Here is a 26,026-nt window from a genome sequence, read left to right on the forward strand (position 1 = left end):
CTGCTGGCTTCGCTGACCTGGTGCCCGTCTCGAGGGCAACAGGATCATAGGGTTTAGAGCCAGAAAGGAACTCGAAAATTATTTAGTCCAACCCCGACAGTTTACAGGAGGAAATTGAGGCACAGAGGAAGGGAAATGACTTGCCCAAAGTCACACGGAGCTAAATTTCTTAGCTAGGACATATGACTGCGAAACCTTTAGGCAGATAAGGTTTGATGCTCAAGGAGTTAGAGCGTCAGTAGGGTAGGGGGATCGCAAAAGGTTGGGACAGGAGCGGGGGCGGCGCTTAGCCACGCTTCCTAGGTGGATGCTAGCCGGCCCGACCCACTCATGTTTTCAGAGAGGGTGGAGATGGGGGAAGGGGCTTCTCCTGGGAGACTCTGGGCGTCGAAATTCCGCGTTCCTCATTTTCCGGCCCCCGCACTCCCTCCCCCTCCCCACACACAGTTTTCCCTTTCCCAGCCATCTGTTCCTTTCCGCAGCGACAAACACGGCTCTCGCTTCATCTCGCCCCTGCTCAGCCCCCTCCCCAAACTCCGAAAGACTTGAGGGTGGGGAGGGAGACCCCCACGAGAGGGTTGCCTCCTTTCACTGACGGGCTACCTCTCTAAATTCCCTTCCGCCCCTAGGGCTGATGAAGAGGGAAGGGCCTAGACCCTCTTTCCTTCTCTCGGGCTGAGAAGTGAGGACAGGGGAAGACCGACCATTCTCTCAGGCAAGGACTGTGCGGAGGTGGGCTCCGGCAGTGGGTCCCGAGAGTTGCGGAAAAGCTGGGGAGTGCACACCTCCAGAGCTCCGCAGCGCCGACTGCAGGGCGCAGAGTCCCAGAGTAGGGCGCGCGGCTTCCAGGGCGCTGTCCATAGTCCCTCCTAAAGACTGGAGCTGCCAGGAGGTACCAAAAGATCCCAAGAGAGGGTTGTCTCCTGCCTCCAAGCGCACAACCCTAAGATATGCTCAAAGTCCCATTCTTCCTCTGACTGAGAAGGGAGGTGGCAGCTCCCAGGACCACCCCTTCCCCCGAGACACGCGCGCGAGCAAACACACACACACACACACACACACACACACACACACACACACACACACACACACACACACCCTAGGGCCCCGCCTCTAGAGGGAAAAATCTGCCACGTGATCTTAGACTTTCTCATGCCCATCCATGCCCCTACTCTCCATCACTTGATCAGCTCGGCCTCAGTATCTTCCCTAAGCGTAGATTACACTGTGCCACGTGCAATTGAAAAGCGTGTGAGTGTGTGTGTGAGTGTGTGTGTGTGTATGTGTGTGTGTGTGTGTGTGTGTGTGTGTGTGAGAGAGAGAGAGAGAGAGAGAGAGAGAGAGTGAGAGAGAGAGAGTGAGAGAGAGAGAGAGAGAGAGAGAGAGCTTGAGTGCTGGCTCTGAGGAAGGGAGGGCCAAGAGCCCTGGCCATTCTAACCGCGGACCTGGTATTCAGGGGATGGGGCCAGCCTGTTCCATGAAGACTGTCCAATTCTAGCCGAAAGGGCAGTTAGAGCCCATCTCATCCACTCCAACTTTTGCAGAAGAGGTATCTGAGACCCTTGCCCAAGGTCATAAGGGAAGGAGTCACAACTTCTCCTTTCTTTGGTTCCTTATATGTGAAATGGGGATAATAGGAGCAACTTCATAGGGATGTTGACATGATCAAATGAGATATCACGTGTAAATCGCTTTGCAAACCTCAAAGTGCTATTATAAATGCTAGCCAATAAAGTAGCTGAATGAATAAATAAGTGAATATACAAAAGAACGAATGAATGAATGGATAAATAAAAAGTAACAGAACCTTCAACCTGAGTAGGCAAGAGAGGTTATCAAGGAGGGGGGCTTCTTAAGGGGCAGCACTCTAAGGGGAGAGCTTTTAAATATGAGGTTGAGGTAAATTTGCCTATTTTAATGACAGAATATTCCATTTTATTAACCATAAGTATTTATGCTGTAATGAATCCAATCTCTTTTTCAGTAGCTGGATGGAGTGGAAGGGGGACTGGAATTGGAGATGGGAACTTCACAAGTTTGGATTCAAAGAGTTGCACTTGAGGACCACATGTGACCTCGAGGCCACAAGTTTCCCATTCCTGGAATCTGTCTCCAATTCTTGCCCCACCTCTGCCTTTCAAGAGACCTAATGTCACCTCTTGGAGGGTGGGGTGGGGAAGGAGGTCTGTACTGCTTCTAAGATTTAAAAAAAAATCACCACCTGAGCTTGGCCTTTGATGTCCTCCACAACTTGGTTCCTGCCCACCTTTCCAGACTTACTGCACATCCCCTCACCCCAACCCCACTCCCTTTACATGCTGTACTTTCAACTAAACTAGGCTCATTGATTTTTAACTATACCCCATCTCTATACCTTGGCACAGGCCCTGTCCTTGCCCAGAAGATATGATTCCTCACCTCCATTGTCTTAGAATAGTTAGCTTCCTTCAAGGCTCAGTTCATGTACCACCTCCTACAGGAAGTCTTTATTTTTACCCCCCTTGTCACTGGTGATCTCATATGTACATATATCATTAAGATTATATGTGTCGTATTACACATTATATGTACATCCTCATAGTGTGTATACTTTTTCATCCATGAGCTCAAAGATTTAGAGCTGAAAGGAAACTCAGAGGTCATAAAGTCCAGTTCCCTCATTTTACAATGAGGAAACTGAGGCACAGAAATGTTAAGTAACTTGTCCTGGGGAATAAAACTAGTGTTTGAGGTAGGAGGTAAACCCAGGTCTTCCTGACTCCAAGCCCCAGGCTCTATCCACCACGCCAAATCTCTCAGTAGGACCTAAAATCCATGAGAGAAGGGGCTCTTCTTTCCTCCCCTAGGCAAGTGCCAAGTCTTGTCCATTCTCCCTCACTAATACCTCTCCCATTCCTCCCTGCATCTCTACTCACTAAGACACCACCCTGTTTCAGACCTTCATCACCTCTAGTCTGAACTCTTGCAATAGCCTTCGAAATGATTTACCTACTTCAAGTCTCTCCCCTTTCTGAATCTAGCTTCTACATCACTGCCAAACCACAGATCAGATCATGTCTCCTGACCAAGAGGTTTCAATGGCTCCATCTTGGATCTCGGATATAATACAAACCTCTTAGGCCTTGGCATTTAAAGGCCCAGCCACCTCTCTTATTATGCATCACTCTCTTTCATGACTCTACAGTCTAGTCAACCTGGCCTCTGTGGGATTATTTCCTATGGCATTCCCAAATCCATGACTTTACACAAGGAAGCCCATCATGCCTGGGATGCCATACTTCCCCTTTGAGAGGGAAAGGCTCAGGATCTGAGCAATTTTTCAAGCTGTCCCCATTACAGTGAGTGATGGGGAGAGAACAAGGTGAGGAGGAGCCAGACAGAGCCCTGAGGGGCACAGACTGGCACCCAAGGCATTTGTATACTCTGTGTTCGGTGCTCAGCTGGGGCTGTGTCCCATTTAATGCCAAAGAGTTTCGGTGGGGTGGGGAGTGAGAGTGGTGGGAAAAAGGGGGGAAACGCTTTGTGTGGGAGGTTCCCAGGTAGCAGCTCTGCCCTGAGGCACAGACACAAGTATCTTTGCTTCCCTTTTTATTTCCACTGTGGCAACCACAGCTTCAGAAGATGTAGTGACAAAGAGGGAACCTGCCCTCCCACCCTCAAAGTCAGGCTCCCCTTCTAGGCTCTAGTCCAGATACTCATCCTGGGCCCAACCCCACAGCCCTGTGCAGGGGATGGAGAGCCACCCTATGGTTCTCATCTCCCAAAATGTCTGTCACCAGGGTGGCACCTCTACCCACAGAGATCAGTGGGTAGCCCTGGCTCTAGGCAGCCTTGGTTTCAAGAGAAAAAGAAAACAAATCTTTCTACCCTGGATCTGCCAATGAAGCCCCTTGGCCTGGCCTTCCTCAGTGGAGCATTTCTGTGTGGAGTTTTTTTTTTCTTTTGGTGGTTGTTGCGGGGTGCTTCAGGGCTTTTTTTTTTTTTTGGTTTGGGTTTTTTGGGGTTTTTTCTTTTTTTGGTTTTGACTTTTTTGCAAGTTCCTACAAAAATAGAACTCATGTATTTATAAATCCATGTCCCGTGGCTATGTGCATATGTTGCAGGTAGAAACTCTAAGCTGGGGCAATTCCTCCTGTTCTCCATAGGTAGACGGAGTAGGGGCACTCTTTTCCCCAACTAGGCAACTATTTCCTGCAAATTGTACACCTCTGGAGCCTTCCAGGAGTGGAACTTTTTCTGCAGCTTTGCTCGATAGAAGAAGAGGTAGGTAGGCAGCAGGTACCCCAGTAAGGAGAAAAACAGCAGGCCAAAATTCACCTGAGGGAAGGGAAAGAGGGTGGCACTCATCAGGCACAGAGGTAGCATGATACAATGGAAAACCTGTGAGACTGACTGAAGAAGGCCTGGGTTCAAAAACCAGCTCTGCTCCTTTCTCTTTGTATGACCTTGGACAATTCATTTCCTTTCCCTGGACCTGAGTTTTCTCATCTGTACAGTGAAATGGTGGCTGGACTAGCTGACAATCAGTAAGCCTTCAAGGCTACCTAATCCAAACCTATTTTTAGCACAAGTGGAAGAGAAGAGAAATGATTTGCCCAAGGTCTCAAAAAACAAGCAGTAAGGATGGAACTCAAGTCTTTGGAATCAAGATCCAGAACTCTTTTCACTCTATCAGCAAGCCCAGCAATACCCTCAGGCCCTGAAAAGAAGGAGGGTCAGGGGAGGCTACAGCCTTTCCTTCAGCTGCTCCCCACCAACAGCCCTCCCCCCAGCAGTTACCTGATGCCCACTCTTACCCAGAAAGGGTCTCCATGTAGAGGTCCCAACATTAGCATGAAAAGAGGCTGCTGCAAAAGGGCAAATATGGCACTGATAATGGACTGCAGGCCAGTCAGGGTCCCAAAGTGATTAGAAGGAAACCTGTCAATTAAAGAGGCCCAAAGCCCCGGATTCATGATTCTTTCTCTCCTACAATACAACACAATTCTTTACCCCTTCCCACTCTCTCTATGCCCTCACACACACACATACCCCAATATTATGGAGCACATCCAGACAGTGACAGCTGAATCATTTGAAGGAGGTAGAAATGTTTAGAGCAATCTGAGACAAATATGACCTCAGACATCAACTAGCTGAGTGACCCTGGGCAGGTCACTTATCCTGTTTGCCTCAGTTTCCTCATCTGGAAAATAATCTGGAGAAGGAAATGCAAACCATTCCAGTATCTTTGTCAAGAAAACCCCAAATGGAGCCAAGAAGAATCTAAAATGATGGAACAACAAAAACAGGAATGTTTAATCTGGAGAAGAGAAAGAAACAGGAGGTAGTGGCCTTCTGATATTTGAAGGACTGTTGTATAGAATACTTTGTTCAGTGTTCCTCCTAAAGACAGAACTCTGGTCCATAATGGGAGAACAATCAGGATGCAAAATTGTATCTCAGGATAGGTATTTAGCTCAGCGTAGGATCTAGGTATCAACTCTGACTACTAAGCAAGGGTTGTGAAAAGAGGTCACAACCCCATGACTAGCAGAGAATGAGTGTCCAGCAGTCAGGAATGCTGGAGAACCACCCCTGCATTAGGAGGTAGGTTCTTAACTTAGGGACTCAGTGAACTTGGTTTTTAATACTTTGCTATATATGTTTAAGTAAATGTGGTTCCCTTTCTCAATGGATTATATTTTATCTGTTTAAAAATATTATTCTGAGAGGAGGTCCCTCAGCTTCACTGAACTATCTATCTCTAAGGGGTCCCATGACACCCATCAAAAGTTGAGAACCCTAAACTAGAAGGTCTATTTACATCAACAAAACTGAAGTTCTATGAGCTAAAATTCCATCTGCAGGGGGAACAGCGAGTAACGGAATACACCCCAACTCATGGGATGATCAATATTAGAGCTAGAGGAGACCAGAAAGTACATCTTGCCCATTTTACAGACGAGGAAACTGAGGCCTAGGAAGCAGGAGACAGCAGCCTAGTAACATGAAAGTGGCAAAGAAGAGGGGTTGGAGTCAAATTCAGAGCCCCAAAGCCAGGGTTCTCTAGATTCTACACCAGGGGTTCAGCCCCAGTGACTTACACAGCAGCGTAGAGTCCCCCACAGGCAGAGTGAAAAAAGCCTCGAATCATTGTGTGTAGGATGAAGGTTAAGAGCTGTGAACGAAAAATTGAGGAGAGAGACAGGTTTGTTAAAGCTGAAATACAACGGGGAGGGAAACAGGAGCCTCACTTGGGTAGGATAATCACTGTCTGTGCTCTCCTAACCCAAAAAAGTTCAAAGAGACATTGCCCTTGGAATTGACATGTCACATGATGAGGATATGGAGAAAACTCCCTATTGGGAAGGGTAAATGGATGACAGTCTAGTCTTGAAGTGATTCAGTCATGGCATTAAAACAGCTACCACTCCTTCCGGTCTTCAACACCTCCCACCTGAACTCTAACAACGATCTCTTAGCAAATCGAATGAGTTACTGCCAACTAATTATTACTGTAAGCTGTTTTGCCCTCTCTGATCCATGCTCCACGTTACCACCGAAGTGATGAGGTGGGAATCTGTCAATTAAAGACAGCTGAGGGGGGCAGGCAGTGGAGATAGTGCTGGAGGAAAGCAACATATGGACATGAAAGTAAATTTATTTGTCTTTTTTTTTGTAAGACATTAAAAGTTATTAGGATGTAAGCTCATCCTTTGTAAGCTCCTTGAAAGCATCCTTGGTGCATTCTAATAGCAGATAGGATGATGGGCATGACTTGCACCCAAGGGTGTGCTTGATCGCAGAGCTGATTGTAAAATTTTCAAAGTGAACATTTACACCTTGGAAATGGAAAAATATGACAAATTAGGGCTTGATTTGTTTTGTTGATTATTTAGACTAAAGAAAGTGATGGAGGAGACGATAATCATGTAAATTAAATGTAAAAGTGTGTCCTGGGTGCAGTTTTTTCCTGGATAGCTGGGAGCCAGAATATCCCTTTGTGCACCTCACCTTGTCCCCAAGTGACTTAGATCTCCTTTTCAAGGTTTGTGTTTGTAACTATTATTGTTGTTGCTATCATCATAATAAGTCTCTATGCCCCTCCTTTATCAGATAAGGAATAGGAGGCCCATATCGCTGAAGTGACTTGCCCTAGGGTCACAAAAGCAACAAGTGAAAAAGCCAGGATTCAAACCTAGGCCTTCCAACTTTAAACTGAGCTCTCTTTTCCCTGAATGGCGTCTTTTTCAGGATCCCCCACAACTGATTATACCCAGGCCACCTGCTAGAGAAAGAACTGTAAGGGGTTGGCCCATAGCATTCATGTCCCAGGGATGGGGCAGAACAAGGGTGGTGGATAAGGTTACCTGCAAATGCAAGCTGTGAATGAGGCAGGTGATCCCAAAGACCATGAGTAGAGTGTTGGTCAAAAGAAAAGCGTAGATAGCATTGGTGAGTTTCTGTATCTTTCCATAACGAATTCTGGTCCCTTTCTTAGCAATACCATTCCTGTCAAGATCAAAGAGTCACCCTTGGCTCTGGAAATCCATCTATCTCTATGGCTGGGAGTTGGAGAGTGATGGAAATAGCCTACCCATCCTTTCCTCTGGGCTTCCATGACTGAACCAAGGAGGCTCATCAGGTTGTATCCCACTGACTAGCCTAGCAGGCAGAAGTGCCCCAGAGCTGGCTCCCCATTCCTCCATCCTAAGCCTTGTCAAGACAGAGCCCAGGATGGGAGGATCCCACATAGAGAAAAGCTTGTGGGATTGGGATGAAAGCAAGAAGCCTTTAACAAAATGGAACCCCACCAGCAAGAGCAGCAGAGGACAAAGACTTCATTAGCTATGGGTAAGACTGGCATATCTAGCTCCAACTAGCCCTTTGGGTTGTTCCCATTGGGCCCCTGCCCCACCAACCCTTTCCAAGAGTAGTCTGGGAATAAAGGACATAATCTCTTTGCTAGCAGAATGAGAAACCCCATGGGAGTTCAAGTCCATCCGACCCCAACTCCAGATAAGACTGTCATTATCTTATGTCATAATCTCCACATAAAATTGTCCAGATAAGAGGTCACCTGGCGTCTTCTAGGATGTTGGCATCACTGCGAGCATCCACACAATCCTTGATTCGCCAATCCATGATGTAGCCAATTAGAGGACACGTGAGGAGGCACAGCAGCTGCATAGCACCAAAGATGGAAGAGTAGAACCCAACTGGCACCAGCAAGAGGAAAAGTGGGATAAGGAGGTATCAGTGAGAATGCATTGTTTGCTCTGCCCTGGAGGGCCAAGGAGAGGGCAAGAAATCTCTGAAAGGCCCTTTCTCTGATTTGAAAGAAATGCCAAAATCCTCAAGGATACTAAGGTACTTTTAAAACTAGGGAGATTATCCCTAGAGTTGAGTGGAAGAGCCAATGCAGTTGATATAGGGAGAAAACTCAGCATCCTCTTCTGTCAAATGTAAGAACTGGCCAAGATGGTTGGGAAGAATCTTTTTATCTCTGACCTTTTATGTACTAAAGCCCTGCCCAGCTCTGATATTTGATGTCCTAAGATTCCCTTCTAGCTCTGACTTTCTAGGGTCTAAGGATCTCTAACATCTATGGCTTCATGGCTATATAAGATTCTGATACCCCCATGTCCTCTTACCCCACCTGAGATCACATACCTTGCTCCTTCATATAACATTCCTCCTCCTCTGTCTCTGTGGAGAGTGGGAAGGGGAGAAGACAGAAAGAGAGACATAAACACATAGAGTTAAGTAGTTGATAAGTAGTTGAAGACACTCCCTCCCCTCACATATTGTGTCTTCTCCTATATGCTTCCTCCTTCCCAGAAGTCCTTACCCAGCTTTTGGTTGCCAGTGAGTAAGAACTCCAGCATCTTGTTCATGGCAGCCATGTAGAAAATCACGCGAAGCTGGGTCATACCCATGGTAAGGAGACTCCAGAGAAATATGGGGGAAAAGAGGCTTTTTCGAAAGGGGACAGACTCTGCAACAAAAAGAAGGGAACCCCTCCCTGAACCAAGATGGCAGGATCTTACCCACCACCTACCTTCCTTTCCCTGTCTCCTACCTTAGTCCATGCAAGTCCTACACACAAGCTGGGCAGGAGCACCTGGACACCTCTCTGGTGGTCTTGGGACAATTTGTCTTTAAGGCAATCCTTCCCACCTGGTGGTATCCATGCAGCTAGGGCCTCATGCCTAGAGGGCCAACCGTGCTATTTCTTCAAGGTCCACCTCTATCATGAAGCCTCTCCTTTCTCTTTCTCCCTCCATCACTCCTCCCTCTCCCCAAGGTAGAAGGGTCTTTTCCCTCCTACTATTCCTCTAGCATTTTGACTTATTCCTTTTCCCATCTCACATCAGCATAGAAACAAGGGCCCTGGCATGAGTGTAGCTCCCACCATTCACCAGCAGAGGGCCCCATCAAGCTAGGCACTAAAGTACCCACTCCCAGAGACCAGAATCCAGTGATGCAAGAGGCCCCGGGATTGCAGGGGGCTGGGAAGCAAAGCAGCTGCTGGAGAAAGTGGCAGCTGCCAAAAGTTATACTGACAACACCCAAAGGCCTTGTTTCAGTGCCTGGGAGACCCCTCCCACCCAATCCTTTCCCAGCATCCATGTATAGTCCTGTATTACAACAATGGGTCCCTGCAGCCTGAATTTCCAGAGACTCAGCTCTGGGCTCTGATACTCACTCTCAAGAGTGGCAGTCAAGGTTCCTTCTACCTCTTGAGATAATGAAATGAACTCTCTCTCTTCCTCTGCATTTGGAGTCTTCTGGTTTAGCTGCTGACTCGTGGTAGCAACTTGGACAAGAGAACCATCACTAGTCACCTTGTCGTCTAACGTCAGCCCATTAACCTTGATCTTTTTCCTGGGGAAAAAAGAGATGGAGGACATGGGAGATTCGAGCTCGTGGCATCTGAAACATTATTCCTCTCAGAAGTCATCCCTTATTCCAGATTCACACAGAACACAGCTTGAGGGAACTCAACAGTCATGATGCCAGTTGGTCAAGTTCATGCCTAACAAGGAATCAGCACCATAACATTTCCACAAGTAGCCATCCAACCTGTGCTCAAAGACCTCCAGAGAAGGGGAACCCACCAAATCTCAAAGCAGTCCACTCCAGTCTGCAACAGGGGGGCGGGAGGCAAAGACTGGACCTAGAACTTCACTGGATTATGGACCTCCTTGTGCCAGCATCAGTCAGCACCTTCTCTGCACCTTCTCATTTTTAGAGCATTGTCTAGGACCCCAAGAGGTTTAAGTGATTGGCAAAGGATCACAAAGCCAGTAGGCAGGACTTGAACCCAGGTCTTCCTAGCCCTAGGCAGCCACTCATTCAGTTTGAGACAGTATTGCTGGTTAGGATTTTTTTCTTTAAATCGAGAACAAATTTGTTTCTGTACCTTCTACCAATTGCTTCTGGTTCTCTGTGTTTAGAGGGCAAAGAGAACACTTCCAATCCCTCTCCCATTTCTTTTTTTTTGATGAGGCAATTACAGTTAAGTGACTTGCCCAGGGCCACACAGCTAGTAAGCAGCTGAGTCTGGATTTGACCTCAGGTCCTTCTGAGTCGAGGCCTGGTGCTCTATCCATTGTACCACCTAGCTGTGCCTATCCTCCTCCATTTCTACCACCCTTCAAATACTTAAGGACAGCTATCTTTTTCCTTAATATGTCTTCTCTTCTCATGTCTAAATACCCCCCAGTTCCTCCAACTGTCTATAAATACAGTATGGACTCAAGACCTGATCACCTTCCTCAACCATAGCCATCTCATCAATGTCCTTCCTAAGATGTGGTACCCAGAACTAAACGTAACACTGCTGATGTAGTCTGACCAGGGAGCCATTCAGAAGCATACATCACCTTTGAATTCCTAGAAACTTCACTTTCCTAATGCAGCCTGAGATCGCATTAGCTTTTGGGAGGCTGCCATATTCATTCATTCACTGAACAAGTATTTATTAAACTCTCATTCTATGCCAGGCATCATGGATATGGAGGTGAAAAGGAAACAGTTCCTGTCCTCAAAGGGCTTACACCAAGCATACCAATAACTCACAGGAGTTTGTAGTCCATCCAAGCCCACTAGTGCCAGCTCAGACACCTCTACTTGGCACTTAGGGATTCTGCAGAGAGCACATTAGAAACTGAGGTTGTTTTTATGTTTATGTTTGGCTGGCCCTTCAGAAAGAGAAGCCTGTCTTCCCTTCCATTAGGATCAGAGGATTTCTGTTCGGATAGAACCCTAAAGCTCATCTAGTCCAATGCCTTGAATTTAGAACTAAGGTTCAGAAGGAGGAAGTGACTTGATCAAAGTCACACTGCCAGAAAGTGACAGAATCAGTCCTTCCATTCTAGTGTCCAGTAAAGTGCCATGAATCCAGTGCCAAAATACTGCTTACCAAACCCAGTGAATATTCCTCCCAATCTTCTTTCCAGGACAGGGAGAAGGAAGTGGTCTTATTTTTCTCTCCCCAGCTGGAGGTCCACAACACACACACACACACACACACACACACACACACACACACACACACACTTACATGTAATTGGCCTCCTCTGGGGAAGGGAAGGTTTCACTGGGCCAGTTGAGGGCACAATTGATAAAAATGAGACAAGCCAGGGCAGACCAGGTGAACATGATGACCACAAAGGACACTCCAGCATCATAAAGCAGCTGCAGCATAAGATGCCAGAGTCAGAAGACAGAAGAAAGAGCAAAAGGTTAGAGACCTACCCAGTGCCAGCATCCCAGTCATTGCAGCATACTGGCCAGATCTTAGGGAGGACAAAAAATGATACTGCTAATGTCTGTGACTTGCCCAGTGAATCACAGCTGGGACTCATACTCAAGGTCTTCAAGCTGAGTGCTTTTTTCACTACCCTATGCTGTCTGGTTTCCAGTCCAATACTTTTATCTCCATTAAACCACAGTCTCTCTAAATGGTGTGTGGAAGGAGCCTCTGGTCTTTGAACCCCAGAAGTCCTGTAAACAGAGATACCAGACCCTATCCCAGCTCTTTCCTGAGGGCACAAAGAACAAGTTCAGGTTCCTCCCACTCAATCCCTACCAGGCTGCTGCTGGAGATGGCTGACTCTACCTTAACTCCAGGGAATGTGATGGCAGATGATGCATAGGAACCAATCATCAGGGACATGATGGTGGATCGAAGGTTTCCAAATATGTTGGGCAGCTGAGGAGGGAAAATGACTAGATGAAGCAGCTTGTTAAAAACTCCTTCCACCTGGAGAATCACAGATCATGAGAGCCAGAGGCAATCTCCGATATTTGTGACCATTTCAGGATTCCAAGACGGAGAGGACCTGAAAGGTCAGAGTCCACCTCCTTAACCTGACAAATGAGGCCCAGAGAAATACAATCATTTCCTAAATGGCACCCTGATGTAGGACAAGAGAGTGGGATGAAACTCCACAGCTCCTGATTCCCAGTCCTGCCAATCCTTAATGAGGCACTATCTGATTTCTAGCCACCTCTCTCCCTAAGGTCTCCAGATATTGATCTCAGCATCCAAGGGCCAGTGAAAGGTTGACTCAGTATTCTTAGGCCTATAACAAGGCTTAAAGTTGGGCTAAACCAAGCAGTCTTAAGGATCATTTCCAACTCAGAGATTCCAAGATTCTAGCCCTGACACTTTTACCAAACCCCCCCCCCCACCCCTCCCCCAGCAAACTAGCAATCCTGCCTGCTGCTATAGGGAGTCCAGCCTGGAGGGGAAGTCTCCCACCTGCCAAACCTTCTGCACAGACCTGACAGAAGGGACAGTGAAGGGGCCTGGGAAGGGTCAAAGGCAAGAAGGGGAATTTATAGAATCATAGCATTGAGAGACAGAATGGGAGAAAAAAGAAGAGGCTGCTGGTCACAAATGCTAGACTCTTCCATACCCAGCATACCAGGTTAGATCAAGATGACTGGACTAACAAGAATTCACCTAGAATCAGGTAAGGTGAGCCTTCCCAATATATTTGTAATAAAAGTCAGCAACCCCAAATCCCAAGGAGGCTAGGTCATCTCCCAAACCTTATCAGGGAGACATGAACCTAAATATAACTAATGGGGGATCAATTATATTATTGGAAACATGCTTATGCCAGAATGAAGAAAGAGGGGGTGCTCTTCATAAAGTCTAGAAAAAGGTGAGAAATTCACAGAATTTCAAACTGTCAGAGTTGGAAAGGGCCTGGGGGGCCACAGAGCACAACCCATACCTGAATGACAGTCCCCTCTACAATATTCCAGTCCCCACACCTAAAGAAATAAGGTTGTCATCCAGCCTCTGCCAGAAGAGCTGAAGGTGGTGGGGGCCTAGTGTGACTCCCCCAAAGCATTCTTGCCTTTTTTATAGCTCTGTTTATTAGGAAGTTTGTCCTGACATGGGATCTAAACCTGCCACTTTGACACCTCTAGCCATATGGCTCCTAGTTCTGCCCTTAGGGAGTGAGCGAGTCCCTGACACAGTCCCAGGAAAAGGAGGCGAGGACTCTGATAGAGGTGCTCAGGTTGGAAAGTTAAACCAGAGTATAAGCACTTCTGAGGATCCTTCCTCCACTCCTGCAGATCTCAATACCTCTCCCTCCAACCCCCTCCCAGAGCTTGCACCCTGACCTGGTACAGTCTGAAAGCACTCAGGATAACCTCCAAGCCACCAAGGGGCAACGATTAGAAGGACCTTAGGGAAGGTTCACCACCAAAGAAATAATTAATGACTTGTTTGGCTCAACTTGAGTCCAGTCATGCCCCCAGGAAAGGGGAGAGTGAACACATAGTGTCCTTTCAACCAGTCTTCCCTACTCCCCTTTTACCCCAGATCAGGTACTCGGGCCTTTCCAAGAAAAAAGGGCCGAGAGAGGGTGGTCTAGCCTAAAAGCTGGAGACCTGGGACCTCCAGGACCTTGGGAAAGGAAATGGTGGTAAGCTGACCACTCTCACTGGGGCAGATGTTTCTCCGGTTTCCTGTATCTGAAAGGCCAGCTGCCAGGAGCATCGAGGAAGGGTGCCAAGGTCCCAGAAAGGAGGGTCTTTGCAGGCAAGACCCAAGTTCCTCAGCATGAGGGGATAGCCAGCTCGAGACTTCCCCAGGAGGGGGAGGGAGGGTCAGCCCTGGCTTGCAGTTGGCTACGGGCTTTAGCAAACAGTGGGTCAGGAGGCACAGGCTGTCCCAACACAGCTCAAACCACTGCGGGTGCAAGGGAGGGAGAGGAAGGAGTGGTGGAGGAGGGAGGGGAGACGGGTCGGGTGGCCCAGTCCTTCCATTGGTCAGCGGCTCCCCGCGGGGGGTGGGAAGTAGGGGTGTGCCTGAGGAGGCCTCATGCAGGAGCCAGTTATCAGGCAGAGTTTCCTGGCCAGGGATAGGAGCCTCCGCCTCCTACCCCCAGGGGAGGATACCGGGATTTCGCTCTACCCCTAAAGGGGGGAAGGAACAGCGACTGAAAAGAGAAAGGGGGAGGGGAGAGGATGTGGATTGGGAGAGGAAGGAGCCAGAGAGCAGTAAGGTGGGGTGGGTGGGGTGGGTGGGGTGAAAAAGGAAAGAGGAAGGGAAGGAAGAAAAGTGAGAAGGAGAAAAGCACCCTACCCTGTGCCCGGGGCTTAAGAAGGCGCACTGAACGCAAATCTAGCTGCCTTTGGCTTCATGCCCCCCACGCCCAGGGAACAAAAAGGAGGAGGCATTTCTCATTCCCAAGAGTTGTGCAATGTCCCGGAGCAGGAGTGAAATGCTACCCCCTCAGAGTCAGGGAGAGTCTGCCCTAAGCACCCAAAGAGCCAAAACCACACAGATAAACATGACCCTGGCTGAGCCCCCCAGCCTAAGGGCTGAACCCCCAAGCCTTAAGGCTGGGCCCCTCCAGCCTAAGAGCTGGCTGGCTAACCCAAACAGACATACCTTCCCCAACCCCAACACACAGTACCACCACCACCACTCCTCCCAACCCCCACCACACACACACACCACTACCACCTGCACCACCACCACCATCACCAGCACATCTGGGCAGACACACATTGAAGTCTGCTTCCTTGGGCTTTTGTCCCCCACCACACACACGCCACACACACGCATGCACACACACACACTCCACCACCACACCTAACGTGGCTACATTCTTCCGCTGGCTCCCCTTCTGGCTGTACCCCATCACTGCCAGGTAGCCCCTGGCAAGTGCAGAGAACTCACAGTGAGCGAAGTGAAGGTCAGACAGATGCCACCGAAGCCATTCATAGACAGGGCCAGAAAGATGAGCGGAGACAAAACTAGGGGCCGGATATAGAGAGCAAGGTGTGAGAGCAAAGTCGGGGGCAGCATGTGTAAGGGGAGGGACAAGTGCTACTTCCATCCCAACCCCAAAGACCCCTAGGTTTCTTTCCCTCCAGATATCTGCAATATTAGGTTCCTGGGTGGGGTTTCACAGCAAGGGGAAAAGAAATAGGGATGGGAGATGGAGGGAACAGACCTCAGAGGGATCTCTCACCTAAGGGATTCTGAGAGGCCAGAGCCATCAGGGCACAGGAAGTTGCAAAGCTGGAGCTGTGGAGACAATGGGATGGTAAGAAATGTTGGACAGGGATTCTTGATGAAGATGATAGCCTCAGCCTTATATCACGTTTTACAGTTTGCAAAAAGCTTTCCTCAGTAAAACTCTTGCTTTGACTGATCAATCTAGACCCACAATCTTTCTCCTTTGCTCTAGTCCCCCATTACCACCTGTTTACCAGTCATCTCCACAAACAGCTGTCCAAAACAGACCTAGTCATCTATTTTCTCTTCTTTCTTTTTCTTTGTTACAAGGGATGGTTCTCTGAATGGAAGTGGGTGGGACAGAATACTTAGAAATGCAAGTGATGTCAAGACAAATGCTATCAATAATATGGTTTGTGTTCAAAGAAAAAAAAAACCAAGAGAATCATGCAGATAAATTCTTCTGTTTCATTCCCATCTCTTAAAAAAAAAAACTAAAAAACTAAAAATAATTCATTCTCCTCATACCTCACCCCTGAAGTAGCTTTTTAACTTATCTATTTCTGTTAAGGATACCATCCCTTGAAATGTTGTAAGCCTCAGAGCCTGGTCCTGAACTCTCTATCATACCACATATCCAATCAGTTGCCAAGTTCGGTTGATTCTACCCTCACATATCTCTCACATCTGGCCCCTTCTTGCTACTTATATTCTCATCACTTCTCAATCTGACATTAAAAGGCTTTAGTCTTCTAATTGTCCTCCCATCCATCCAACTCAAGTCTCACTTTTATTGGATCCATCCTTCATCCATCTGCCAAAATGATATTCCTAAAGGTTTGATCACATCACTGTCCTTCCTCTACTTAAGAACCTCCAGTGGCCCCCTTGTGCCCCTAAGATCACCCTACCAAACATTACCCTCAGGAATTCTACATTCTGGCTGACCTGCCTGTTCTTCTCCATACATAGCATTCCATATCCCACTCTGTGACTTTGTAGAGTCTTCCCAAAATGCTTTATCTCCTTACTTCTTTTTCTTAGGAACCCCTGCTCTTTAAGGTTCAGCTCAGGTGCTACCTTTTCCCTTCCCTTTTCCCCTTTCCCCTTCCCTCAGCTGCTAGTACATTCTCCTGATGACTTGTCTGTGTCCATATTTTTTTTTCTTCTTCCCACCAATAGGATGTAAGCTCCTTGAGGGTGGGGACCATTTCATTTTTGTCTTGGTATCCTAGTGCCAAATATGGTGCCATACAGTAGGTGCTTAATAAATGCTACTGAATTGACTTGATCATTCTTTTTAGAGGTGGAAAGGACAGTGAAGATCATATAGAGCAACTTTCCTCCCATTTTACTGATAAGGAGCCTAAGGGCTAGAGAGATCCTAATATCATAGATTTAGAGTAAGAAGGGCCCCTTCTGGTCCAATGCCTTTATTTAACAGATGAGAGAATGAGGCCTGAGGAGGCTAAATGACTCACTCAAAGTCTTGCAGGTACTAGATGATAGAATCAGAACTTGAGCTCTGGTCCTCTGATTCTTTGTCATTGTTCGGTCACGTCCAACTCCTCATGACCCCATTTGGGATTTTCTTGGCAAAGATGCTGGAGTGGTTTGCCATTTCCTTCTCCACCTCATTTTACAGAGGAAGAAACTGAGGCAAACTGGGTTAAGTGACTTGTCCAGGGTCACATAGATAGGAAGTGTGTAAGGCTAGATTTGAACTTATCTATCCACTGTACCACATTGCCTCTTTAAGGTTAGGTTGGAAGGATTCTTTCCTTCCTCAAATGGAACACTTGCCTGCTCTCTCCTTTGTCCTCACTTATCATCATCATCAATGAATAACATTTATGTATCTCTTTAAGGTTTCCAAAGTATTCTACATAAAGCATCTCATTTGATTCTCACAACAACCCTGTGTTATTATCCCAACTTTACAGAAAGGTTATGTGACTCACTTAGAGTCACCCAGTTAGTAAATGTCTAAGGCAGGATTAAGACTCTGGTCCTACTGACCCCAGGTCCATCACTTTGCCACTTAGCTAACTCCCTTCCTCAGATTACATTTATAATATGGACAAATTATCTTCCCCTCTATTAAACTGTAGGCACCTAGAGAGTAGGAAGTGGTTGCCCCCCACCCCTTCAGGCTCTTCTACTAGATAGGGCTTGATAAATCTTTAATTGTTCTTTGTGCAAGTACAGCTGGAAAATGAGACTGGTCTCATTGGTTGTCCCCAAGTAGAACTCTGCACCTTCAGAGATAGTTTCATGAATTTCAGAAGCCAAAAATTCATTGCTCCTTCCTGGCTTCTTTCTGTCAGGCAATTCTCTTTGACCTTTCCTTGGCTCTGAGTCATTTTCCAATTTATGAGTTATCTATGTATATAGATATGCTTCCCCCCACCTAAGAGATTATGAAGTCCTTAAGGACAATAGTAGGTTAATAAATGTTTGCTAAATTGAATGAGATCATCCGGTAGCCAACCATCTGCTGACAAACAACCCTGAAATAACTACTGGTCTTCAACTCAGACACAATCACTGTGCCCATTTCTGAAGCCCATACATTAGGTGTGGGTATTCCCAGCCCCACTTTGCAGCTGAGATAACAGAGGCTCAGAGAGAAAAAAGAATGCTCCTACACAAAGGTGGAATGAGTGACTAGTTCACTGTGACACAGCTTATAATTGAGAAAAGGCTCAAATCCAAGCCTTCTGACAAATGTTCAGTGCTCAGCACACTGCCTTCTGTGAACAGCTTTGGACCACTCTCTGTTCCCAGTCCCTCACCAGGACCCCCACCCCGGATGGTGCTCCCCTTTCCCCTTCCTTACCTGCCAATCAGGCGAATAGGTCTGGGTCCAAATCGGTCCATGAGGATGCCCAGAGGCAGGGTGGTGGCACTCAGAACAAAGGAGCCAATGGTGAAGCCCAGATTTAACATTTCCTCCTGGCTCTCACAGGTGGGCCACTCATGCTTGCTTGGATGCTGGCTCTCACTACCGTTGGTACCATTCTTTTCTGAGAAAGACAGGAAGTGGCATTCGAAGACTTCGGGAAACATTAAAGCACTGACTATGTGCTTAGAATTGAGGGCATAAAGACAAAAATGAAGAATCCCTACCCCCAAGAGCTGACTTTTTCTGGAGGGAAACAATGGGTATACAGATAAGGAAATACAAGATGACTAGATTTCCTTTTCTCTGATATCAGTTTGGCTCGGTATTCCTACCGGGAAGAAAGTTCTCTGACCAACAGATATGAGGATTCTCTTGTCTGAATGGCAGTTATATTTTTCAGCACAAACTTAAACATGGGCCCCTTGGTTTATTAGCCAGGCTCTTATGAGCTTAGTTTGGGTAATTCCACATCTCCCTCCTGTACCCTGTTCCTGCCTTATCCCCAGTGCTCAAGAGACATAGAATAAGGAATATGGCTCCTGAGCTTGGGTGCTGCTAAGTCAACTATGAGGGCAAGAAACTACTTTTAGGCCTCTGCCCATGTTAATTGCAACTGAAAAGAACATTCTAGTCTGATTTCACACACACACACACACACACACACACACACACACACACACACACACACACATACACTTTGCAGATAAGGAAAGATTCATCTTCCTGGGTTCAAATCTAGCCTCAGACATGTCCTAGCTGTGTGACCCTGGGCAAGTCACTTCACCCTATTTGCCTCAGTTTCCTTATCTGTAAAAATGACCTGGAGAAGGAAATGGCAAACCACTCCAGTATCTTTGCCAAGAACCTTAAATGGGGTCACAAGGAATCTGACATGATGGAGTAACAACAAAGTGAGGCCCAGAAAGGGCAAGGGACCTGACCTAAATTTCCTGTCTTCTAGCCAAGCATCTTTCTAGCAGATCCAGTTGTTTCTTCCCACCATATTTATGTACCAGTTGTACCCGGTAAGCACTAACTCAGAAATACACACACACATACACACACACACACGCACACACATGCATGCCTACATCACAACTGTCCTTGAGAATTTTTTTTTTTTTTGCGTGGCTACCTACCTTATCTTCCTATCTATAGACTAAGCTCAGAATTTCAGAATCTCTGAAAAGGAAGGTCAGAAGGCATGGGGCACAATCCCCATGGAACCCACCTGAAGAAGGGATTCCTTATTCACCAAGCCCGAGATGGAAGAACTCTCGTGAAGGGAGTCTTCCAATAGAATGTGTTCCTCTTTGGGCCAGTTCTAATTTCTTGGCTGTTTTTGATCTGTCATCCATCAAGCTGCAATCTGCAGCTTTGGTCTTCCACTCACTGTTCTTCAAGTTTGGCCTGCTGAGGTCAAGCCTGTTGTCATTCTTTAGTCATGTTCCACTCTTGGTGACCCCATTTGGAGTTTTCTTGGCAAAGATACTGGAGTGGTTTGCCATTTCCTTCTCCAGCCCATCTCGTTGTTTTTAAGTCGTTTCAATCATGTCCAACTCTTCATGTACCATTTAGCTGCCCTCCCAACTCATTTTACAGAGGAGAAACTGAGGCAAACAGGATTATGTGACTTGTCCAAGGTCACACAGCTAATAAGTTTTTAAGACTGGATTTGAATTGTGAAGATAAGTCTTCCTGACTCTAGGCACTTTGCCACTGAGGTCAAGCAGCACTAGCCTGATCACTTCTGTATCTTTCTATCACCACATGTGCTTAATAAAAAGTTGGTGAATTATATTTTCAATGTTACCATATCCATTCTCCCCCAGTCTCTGAGTAACAGAGTTACCTTGTGCCTTGGACCCAATTCTAGGATGATGGCATTACCCCAGGGAAAGAAGCACCCAGCCCCCAAAATGAAATTGGTGGAGATAAGGAATGTAACAAGGAAAGATGTAATTGGGGAAGCTGGGAGGGTGTGTGTCATTAGGAAGTGATGATGATGGGGTTATTTATACATTTATGTATATAATACAAGCACCCCCGCAGTTCTGATTAGAGAACACCTATGAACTCTGCAGGGATCTAGGCCCTTCTAAGTAAGCTCCACAGGGTATTTTCTAGTCATAGACAACAAGACCAGGTTTCCCCTGATTGCACCCATTATATTTCTGTAATAATGATATCTAACATCATACAGTATTATTGAGGAAGCTGCAAGATGTAGAGAGAAAATTCTAGGTTCCAAGTCAGGGCACCTGAGTTTGAATCACACCCCTCACCTCTCAAGACCTTGCAACTGTAAACAAACCACTTCTCTTTTAGGTGTCTCCATTTCCTAATCTGTAAAATGACCTCTCAGGTGCCTTCCTATAATTATATAATCACTCTGCTTTCCATTTCTTAACCTCTCCTCTTCTCCACTCAGTGTGGATCTCAATGTGAGTCAGGGTAGTGTGATATCTTTCCCATTCTACACATAAAGAAACAGACATGGTCACATAAGGAATTGGTCAGAGACCTGGAAAGCAAGAACTCCTGGTCCTGGGAAGACTACTCTTGCTAGCAGACCATGGCTCTCTGAGATTCGAATTGCCTCCTAAAGCCACCATGGTCCATTCCATGCAGTGTTGTTGCTCCACCCTCTGTCCCACGGCTGGGGGTCCTCAAATGTCTTAAGAATGAGGAAGAAAGAAGCACCAGAAGGAGGAGCGAGCCTGAGTGCCTGACATCTGGAAGGCCAAGGGAACATCAGGCATCAGTGAGGAGGGCTAAAAAGGGCTCAGTAGCTGTGTCGTTGGACCAAGAGCATGGGAACACACTCTCCTACTCTGGTGAATGGGCCCATGACACTTCTACCCCCTCCTCCTAAGCTCTCCCCTTATTACTCCTTTCCCTAACACACACACACACACACACATACACACACACACACACACACACACACACATCTTGCCGCCCATATACACTCCCAGCTACCTGAATCTTTCCCTAGGCCCCTATCCATTCCAAGCCCCATCCCATCCTGCCCAACCTGTCCTCTCCCGTTGGCACTAGTTGGCAGTAACTGCAGGCAGGCAGCCAAAACTAATCTCTATCTCTCCTCCTCCTATCACCCTGCAATTAGTGCTGGGAGTCAGAGGCAAGTCTCCACCCCTTCCCCACCTGCTCTTTCCTCATGTAACCCTAGGAAGTGCTTGGGTAACAAGATCAGAACCCCCCTGGGTGGGATGGTGTTGTTGAGGTCTTAGAACGAGAGATGGAGGAAGATTAAGATTATCTCTCTCACACAACACACACACACACACACACACACACACATACACACACACACACCTCCAGGGGCTTTCAGAAAGGGGTAGAAGAGAGAGTTATTTTTTCCTAACATCCAAGGGGCAAGATCCCTACCATAGCATACCTGAACTGAAGAGGTAGGGTATGAAGTAATGTGGCTCCAGACTCAGGGGATCTGGATTCAAATCCTCCTACCTCAGATGATTACTTGCCTTGTGGATGACCCAGAGCAAGTCCCTTAAAAACTCTGGACCTCAGGTTCCTCATATGTAAAATGAGAGGGACTGGACTAGATGGGTCTCTGAGGTTCTTTTCTTCCAGATCTAAATCTATAATTGTATGAGGTCATTGAAGGGCTGGCTAAAAGGTACCTATGGAAATGAACATAGGACATTTAGAACATAGACTGTCATAGTCTGGGACCTTGAAGACCACCTAGTATAACCCCATCATCCTGATAAGGGAACTGAGACCCAGAGAGGGTAAGTAATTGACTCTGGGTCACATAGCTGGTCAGTGTCAGAGCTGGGACTTTTGACTCAAAGTTCATTTCCCTCTGTCTTGTTGAGTGGTCCCAGTCTGGGAAGGGGTAAAGCAAGAGAGAGATTGATAGGCTAGTCCCAACAAGCCATGCTGGTCCATGTTGATTTCCAGAACATAGCTCCCTTGTATCCAAAGTTCCTTCCTTGCTGGGGATATACTTCCCCTTCCTAGAACTATTAGAGAGAGTATCATCAGACTTCAGGTCCCACCAACCCCAGCTAGCTCCTAGCCCAGTCTTTTCCCCTTGAGTGACAAATGCCCTATCCTAACAAGTGTTGAAATTCACAGTCCTCTCCTGAGGTTCTCAACTAAGCAACTGAAATACATCAGATTTCTGGACTGAAACTTTTCCCAGCTCCTGAAACTACAGTGAGATCTTCTGAGTGTCTGGGCACTGATTCCCAAAGCGCTAAGATTTGCATGCATTTTCCACTCAAGCATAAGAAGAGGTAGGTAGTACAATATTATTAGATGCATTTTTCATGAGATATTTCAGAGAGCTCAAAAGTCACTTGGACAAGGTCACATAGCTAGACAGTGAGGGGGAAATAAGGCTGTCTAATTTTCTTGATATGTCTTGCAGAAACACAAAATCTATTTTTTCTAAGAGAGATTAGTTCTGGCAGCTTAACATCTGAATCAAGCATAATAGCTTTTCAAAAGCACTATCTCATATCTAACTTCACTGACCCTCACAACAACCCATAAAAGTAAGCAAGCTAGTTAAATATTGCTACTTGCTTCATTAGTTATGTCTGACTCTTCATGACCCTATTTGGGGTTTTCTTGGCAAAGATAATGGAGTGATTTGGCATTTACTTCTCCAGCTCATTTAACAGATGAGGAAACTGAGGCGAACTGGGTGAAGTGACTTGCCCAGGGTCACATAGTCATAAGTGTCTGAGTCCAGATTCAAACTCAGGTCTTCCTGATTCCAGGGCTGGGCCACTCTGCCACCTTCCTTCATTTGAGGGGGCTCAGAGGATAAGTGACTTATGCAAGGCTTTATACCACTAGCAAAGCCCAGAATAGCACTCCAGCCTCCAGACCCCTGACCTGTTGCAATACCCTCTTTCCTGATTCCTTTATTGGATCATGGATTTAAAACCAAAAGAGACTTCAGAGACCATAAAGTCCAATCTCCTTACTTTATACATGAGGAAACTGAGGTCCAAAGTGATGAAGTGACTTGCCCAGGGTCACACATTTGGTAAGTTTCTGAAACAGGTTTTGGCCCAGCTCTCCAAAACTCCCAAGTCCAGTGCCTTCTCACTCTTTATTCACTTGTCCCCATTTCCCTTCAGCCTCTCTGCCCTCAGCTCCTGGGGAATGTTATCTTATGAAGATTAAAGGAGATCAGAGGATGATAGATTTTGAGCTGTAAGGAACCATGGAAGCTATCTGGTTAAATGACTTGTCCAAGGTTACCCAGGAAATTAGCAGGAGAGTTGGGATTTGAACTCAAGACCCTTAACTCTAACTCCAGCCATCTTTACACTGTACCCTTATCCCTCTCTGTGAAGTAGGAAGTAGGAAGGGCTGAGACATACCAGTTATGACTTACCTGGGCAAAAGTGGGAATAGAAGCCTTCCTTCTGAAGCATGATAAGTAGGGATCCCCAGCCAAACAATACAGCAGAGAAAAACAGGTTCTCCACCATGGCTGTGCTGGCCATCCACCATCGCCGCCGGTGCGCCTGGGCTAGTGTAGGGGCCATGCTGGTTTCTAGGCTGCCAAGGAATAGGAGCCTCTGAGATCAAACTTTGAGTACCCCTGGATCGTGGCAGCTTGATCTTCCTTCTTCCTTTCTGATAAAGAATCAGAGGCCACACGGGTGTTTTCAAGAGCTTTTACTCGGGTCCTAGAAGCCTGGGACTCCTAGACAGTGCCAATGCAAGGACAGGGGTGAATTGGCACTTCCAGGGCTGCGAAGAAATTTCTCCAGGACTCCCTCTGAAATAAAGGCAGTCCTGTGTGCCTGCTTCTGGCACTTGACCATTCCCCTCCCCCCAGGAATGATGGGGTCTCCCTAGGTCTCTGGAAACTTGCCACCTTCCGCCCCCAGTCCTTGAAAACCAGCTCCCCCCCACCCCTAACAGCCTAGTGTCCACAAGTGTCAAGAGGGGACAGAGAAAGGGCTAGAGCTACCCACATCCCTGCCTAACAACTACCTCATCCAGAAGCACCCCTAAAAGGCAAGTACAGAGAGGAAAGGGAAGTCTGGGAGGGTCCCAGACCCCTCTTCCTGTTGTCTCTTGGCTACAGCACCTTCCTCCATCTGTGTTCCCTCCTGCCCAGGTCGGCTCTCCCCACCCCCCCAGCCCACCCCACTACAGTCACCTTCCTCCCCTACAGCCCCCACTCCACCCAGGGAAGTCTCCCTTGCTCTCCTCTCAGAGACCCAGGTCCTATAGTTCAGTTTCCTTGGCTAAGTCTGCAGCTGCCACGTGGATGGGGACCCAACTTGGGTTCCTTGCCTCCTCCTCCCCGTCCACTCCAGATCTCCTCCCCCCACTCCAGATCTCCTCCCCCCACGCCAGCTCTCCTCCCCCCACCAACCCCACTCACCCCTCTGTGGACTTGCTGTGGCACCCAATGCCACTGAGCCCGGGAGGGGGTTTGGGGCTGGGGCAGGAAGTCTGTCAGCCGCCGACTTTATAAGGGCGGCTGGACTAGTGTGAGAGACACAAGCCCGCGCGGCGCGTGTGTATGTGTGTACGTGTGTGTGTTTGCCAAGGCAGAGAAATCCAGCAGAGAAGGAAAACTGCCCCAGTTTGGGCCACCAGTGTGGGGCTGGAGGGACAGGGCAATGCGGGGTGGTATGGGGGCGGGGGGGTGGTACAGGGCAGGAGGCCGGCCTGGAGCAGAGCTGACCAGGCAGGGCAGCCCCGGGTGAGAGGCCAGGGCAGTCCAGGGAGGGCTAGAAGGCAGAGGTGGGAGAAGAGACTGAAGGTGATGAAAGGTAGAAAGGAGGCGCAGTGCATGATGTAAGGCGTCCCCCCCACCGTCCCAAGTCACAGAGAGCAAACAAACCCAGAAAGGGAAAGGGACTTGCCCAAAGTCACATAGCTCCACCGCAGCAGACAAAACGGGACTGGAACTCAGACTTCCCGACTTCCAGGTGCGAGACGGAAAAGGTTGAGCAAAGGTTGGACAAAGGGAAGCGGTGAGGCGACCACCAGGCAAGGAGAAAGGAGGCGGGGTCGCTGGGCAGCCCTAGGTCAGGGAGCCCGGTGGGCGGGGGTCGTATACTAGGGAGCCGGCCTGTGCAGCCACCTCTCCGAACCTGCAGTCCACCCGACTCCGCACTCACCTTTGGGTCGTGCCACAGCTGGGGGCCCGCCTTCGACGCCGCTTTGTCCCTCTCCCTGCACTCTGCCTCCGTTCCCCAGCCAGGCTGGCCCTCCCCGGCTGAACTACCTTCTAAAGGTACCCCAAGATCCTGTCCCAGCCGGCTAAGTCCTCCACACGCCGAGTGAACGGAGTGCTAAGCCTTGCTTGAGCCCACCTCTGAAAATGATGTCAGGGAGTCCGGACCGGCCCCCATCCCCCCGTTTGACCAATAGGACCTTAGAGGATTGATAGCCTGCCCCATGAGACAGGAGCTTATTAGTCATTCGGACGCTTCTCTACTCTCCTAGTTCACTTTCACTCACCTGTTACCTTCCCTCTAATTCCAAACCGTTCACCCATTCAGAGTGTACCCCAAAAGTAGTCTAAATTCTGGCCCCCAAGAAAAAAGTCAACAGTCCGTTCCACCCATTTGCAAAGTAAAGTGACCTCAACCAGGGAAGGTGGC

At 47.7% G+C, this 26,026-nt stretch overlaps 1 protein-coding gene across 11 annotated transcripts; it reads right to left on the reverse strand.

Annotated features, from left to right (window-relative positions):
- Positions 1 to 3,571: 3,571 nt before the first annotated feature.
- SLC43A1 (solute carrier family 43 member 1) lies at positions 3,572 to 25,721 on the reverse strand. 11 transcript variants are annotated; one of them, XM_072638643.1, is made up of 15 exons: positions 25,541 to 25,721; positions 23,791 to 23,957; positions 18,321 to 18,507; positions 15,495 to 15,550; positions 15,200 to 15,276; positions 12,110 to 12,202; positions 11,552 to 11,685; positions 9,692 to 9,870; positions 8,834 to 8,980; positions 8,656 to 8,691; positions 8,063 to 8,201; positions 7,353 to 7,494; positions 6,087 to 6,160; positions 4,797 to 4,920; positions 3,572 to 4,317 (listed from the first exon to the last, which is right to left on the reverse strand). In XM_072638643.1, exons 2-15 carry the CDS (start codon positions 23,942 to 23,944, stop codon positions 4,177 to 4,179), a joined length of 1,683 nt encoding a protein of 560 aa, XP_072494744.1. In that variant the 5' UTR covers positions 23,945 to 23,957; positions 25,541 to 25,721; the 3' UTR covers positions 3,572 to 4,176. The 11 variants fall into 11 exon arrangements, with proteins under 11 accessions (XP_072494744.1, XP_072494742.1, XP_072494739.1 ...); XM_072638641.1 differs by having other exon boundaries at positions 23,791 to 24,035; XM_072638638.1 differs by having other exon boundaries at positions 23,791 to 24,105.
- Positions 25,722 to 26,026: the final 305 nt, after the last annotated feature.

Source organism: Notamacropus eugenii, chromosome 2 (genome assembly GCF_028372415.1).
Source record: "Notamacropus eugenii isolate mMacEug1 chromosome 2, mMacEug1.pri_v2, whole genome shotgun sequence".
Taxonomy (NCBI): domain Eukaryota; kingdom Metazoa; phylum Chordata; class Mammalia; order Diprotodontia; family Macropodidae; genus Notamacropus; species Notamacropus eugenii.

Bases quoted from the DNA above. Each gene is read 5' to 3' on its own strand.
- SLC43A1 (XM_072638643.1), bottom strand. From the start codon at position 23,944: ATGGCCCCTACACTAGCCCAGGCGCACCGGCGGCGATGGTGGATGGCC. The intron at 18,508-23,790 runs GTAAGTCATAAC...TGTCTTTCTCAG, and splicing joins CTATTCCCACTTTTGCCCAG to AAAAGAATGGTACCAACGGT. The intron at 15,551-18,320 runs GTAAGGAAGGGG...TTGTCTCCACAG, and splicing joins CCTATTCGCCTGATTGGCAG to CTCCAGCTTTGCAACTTCCT.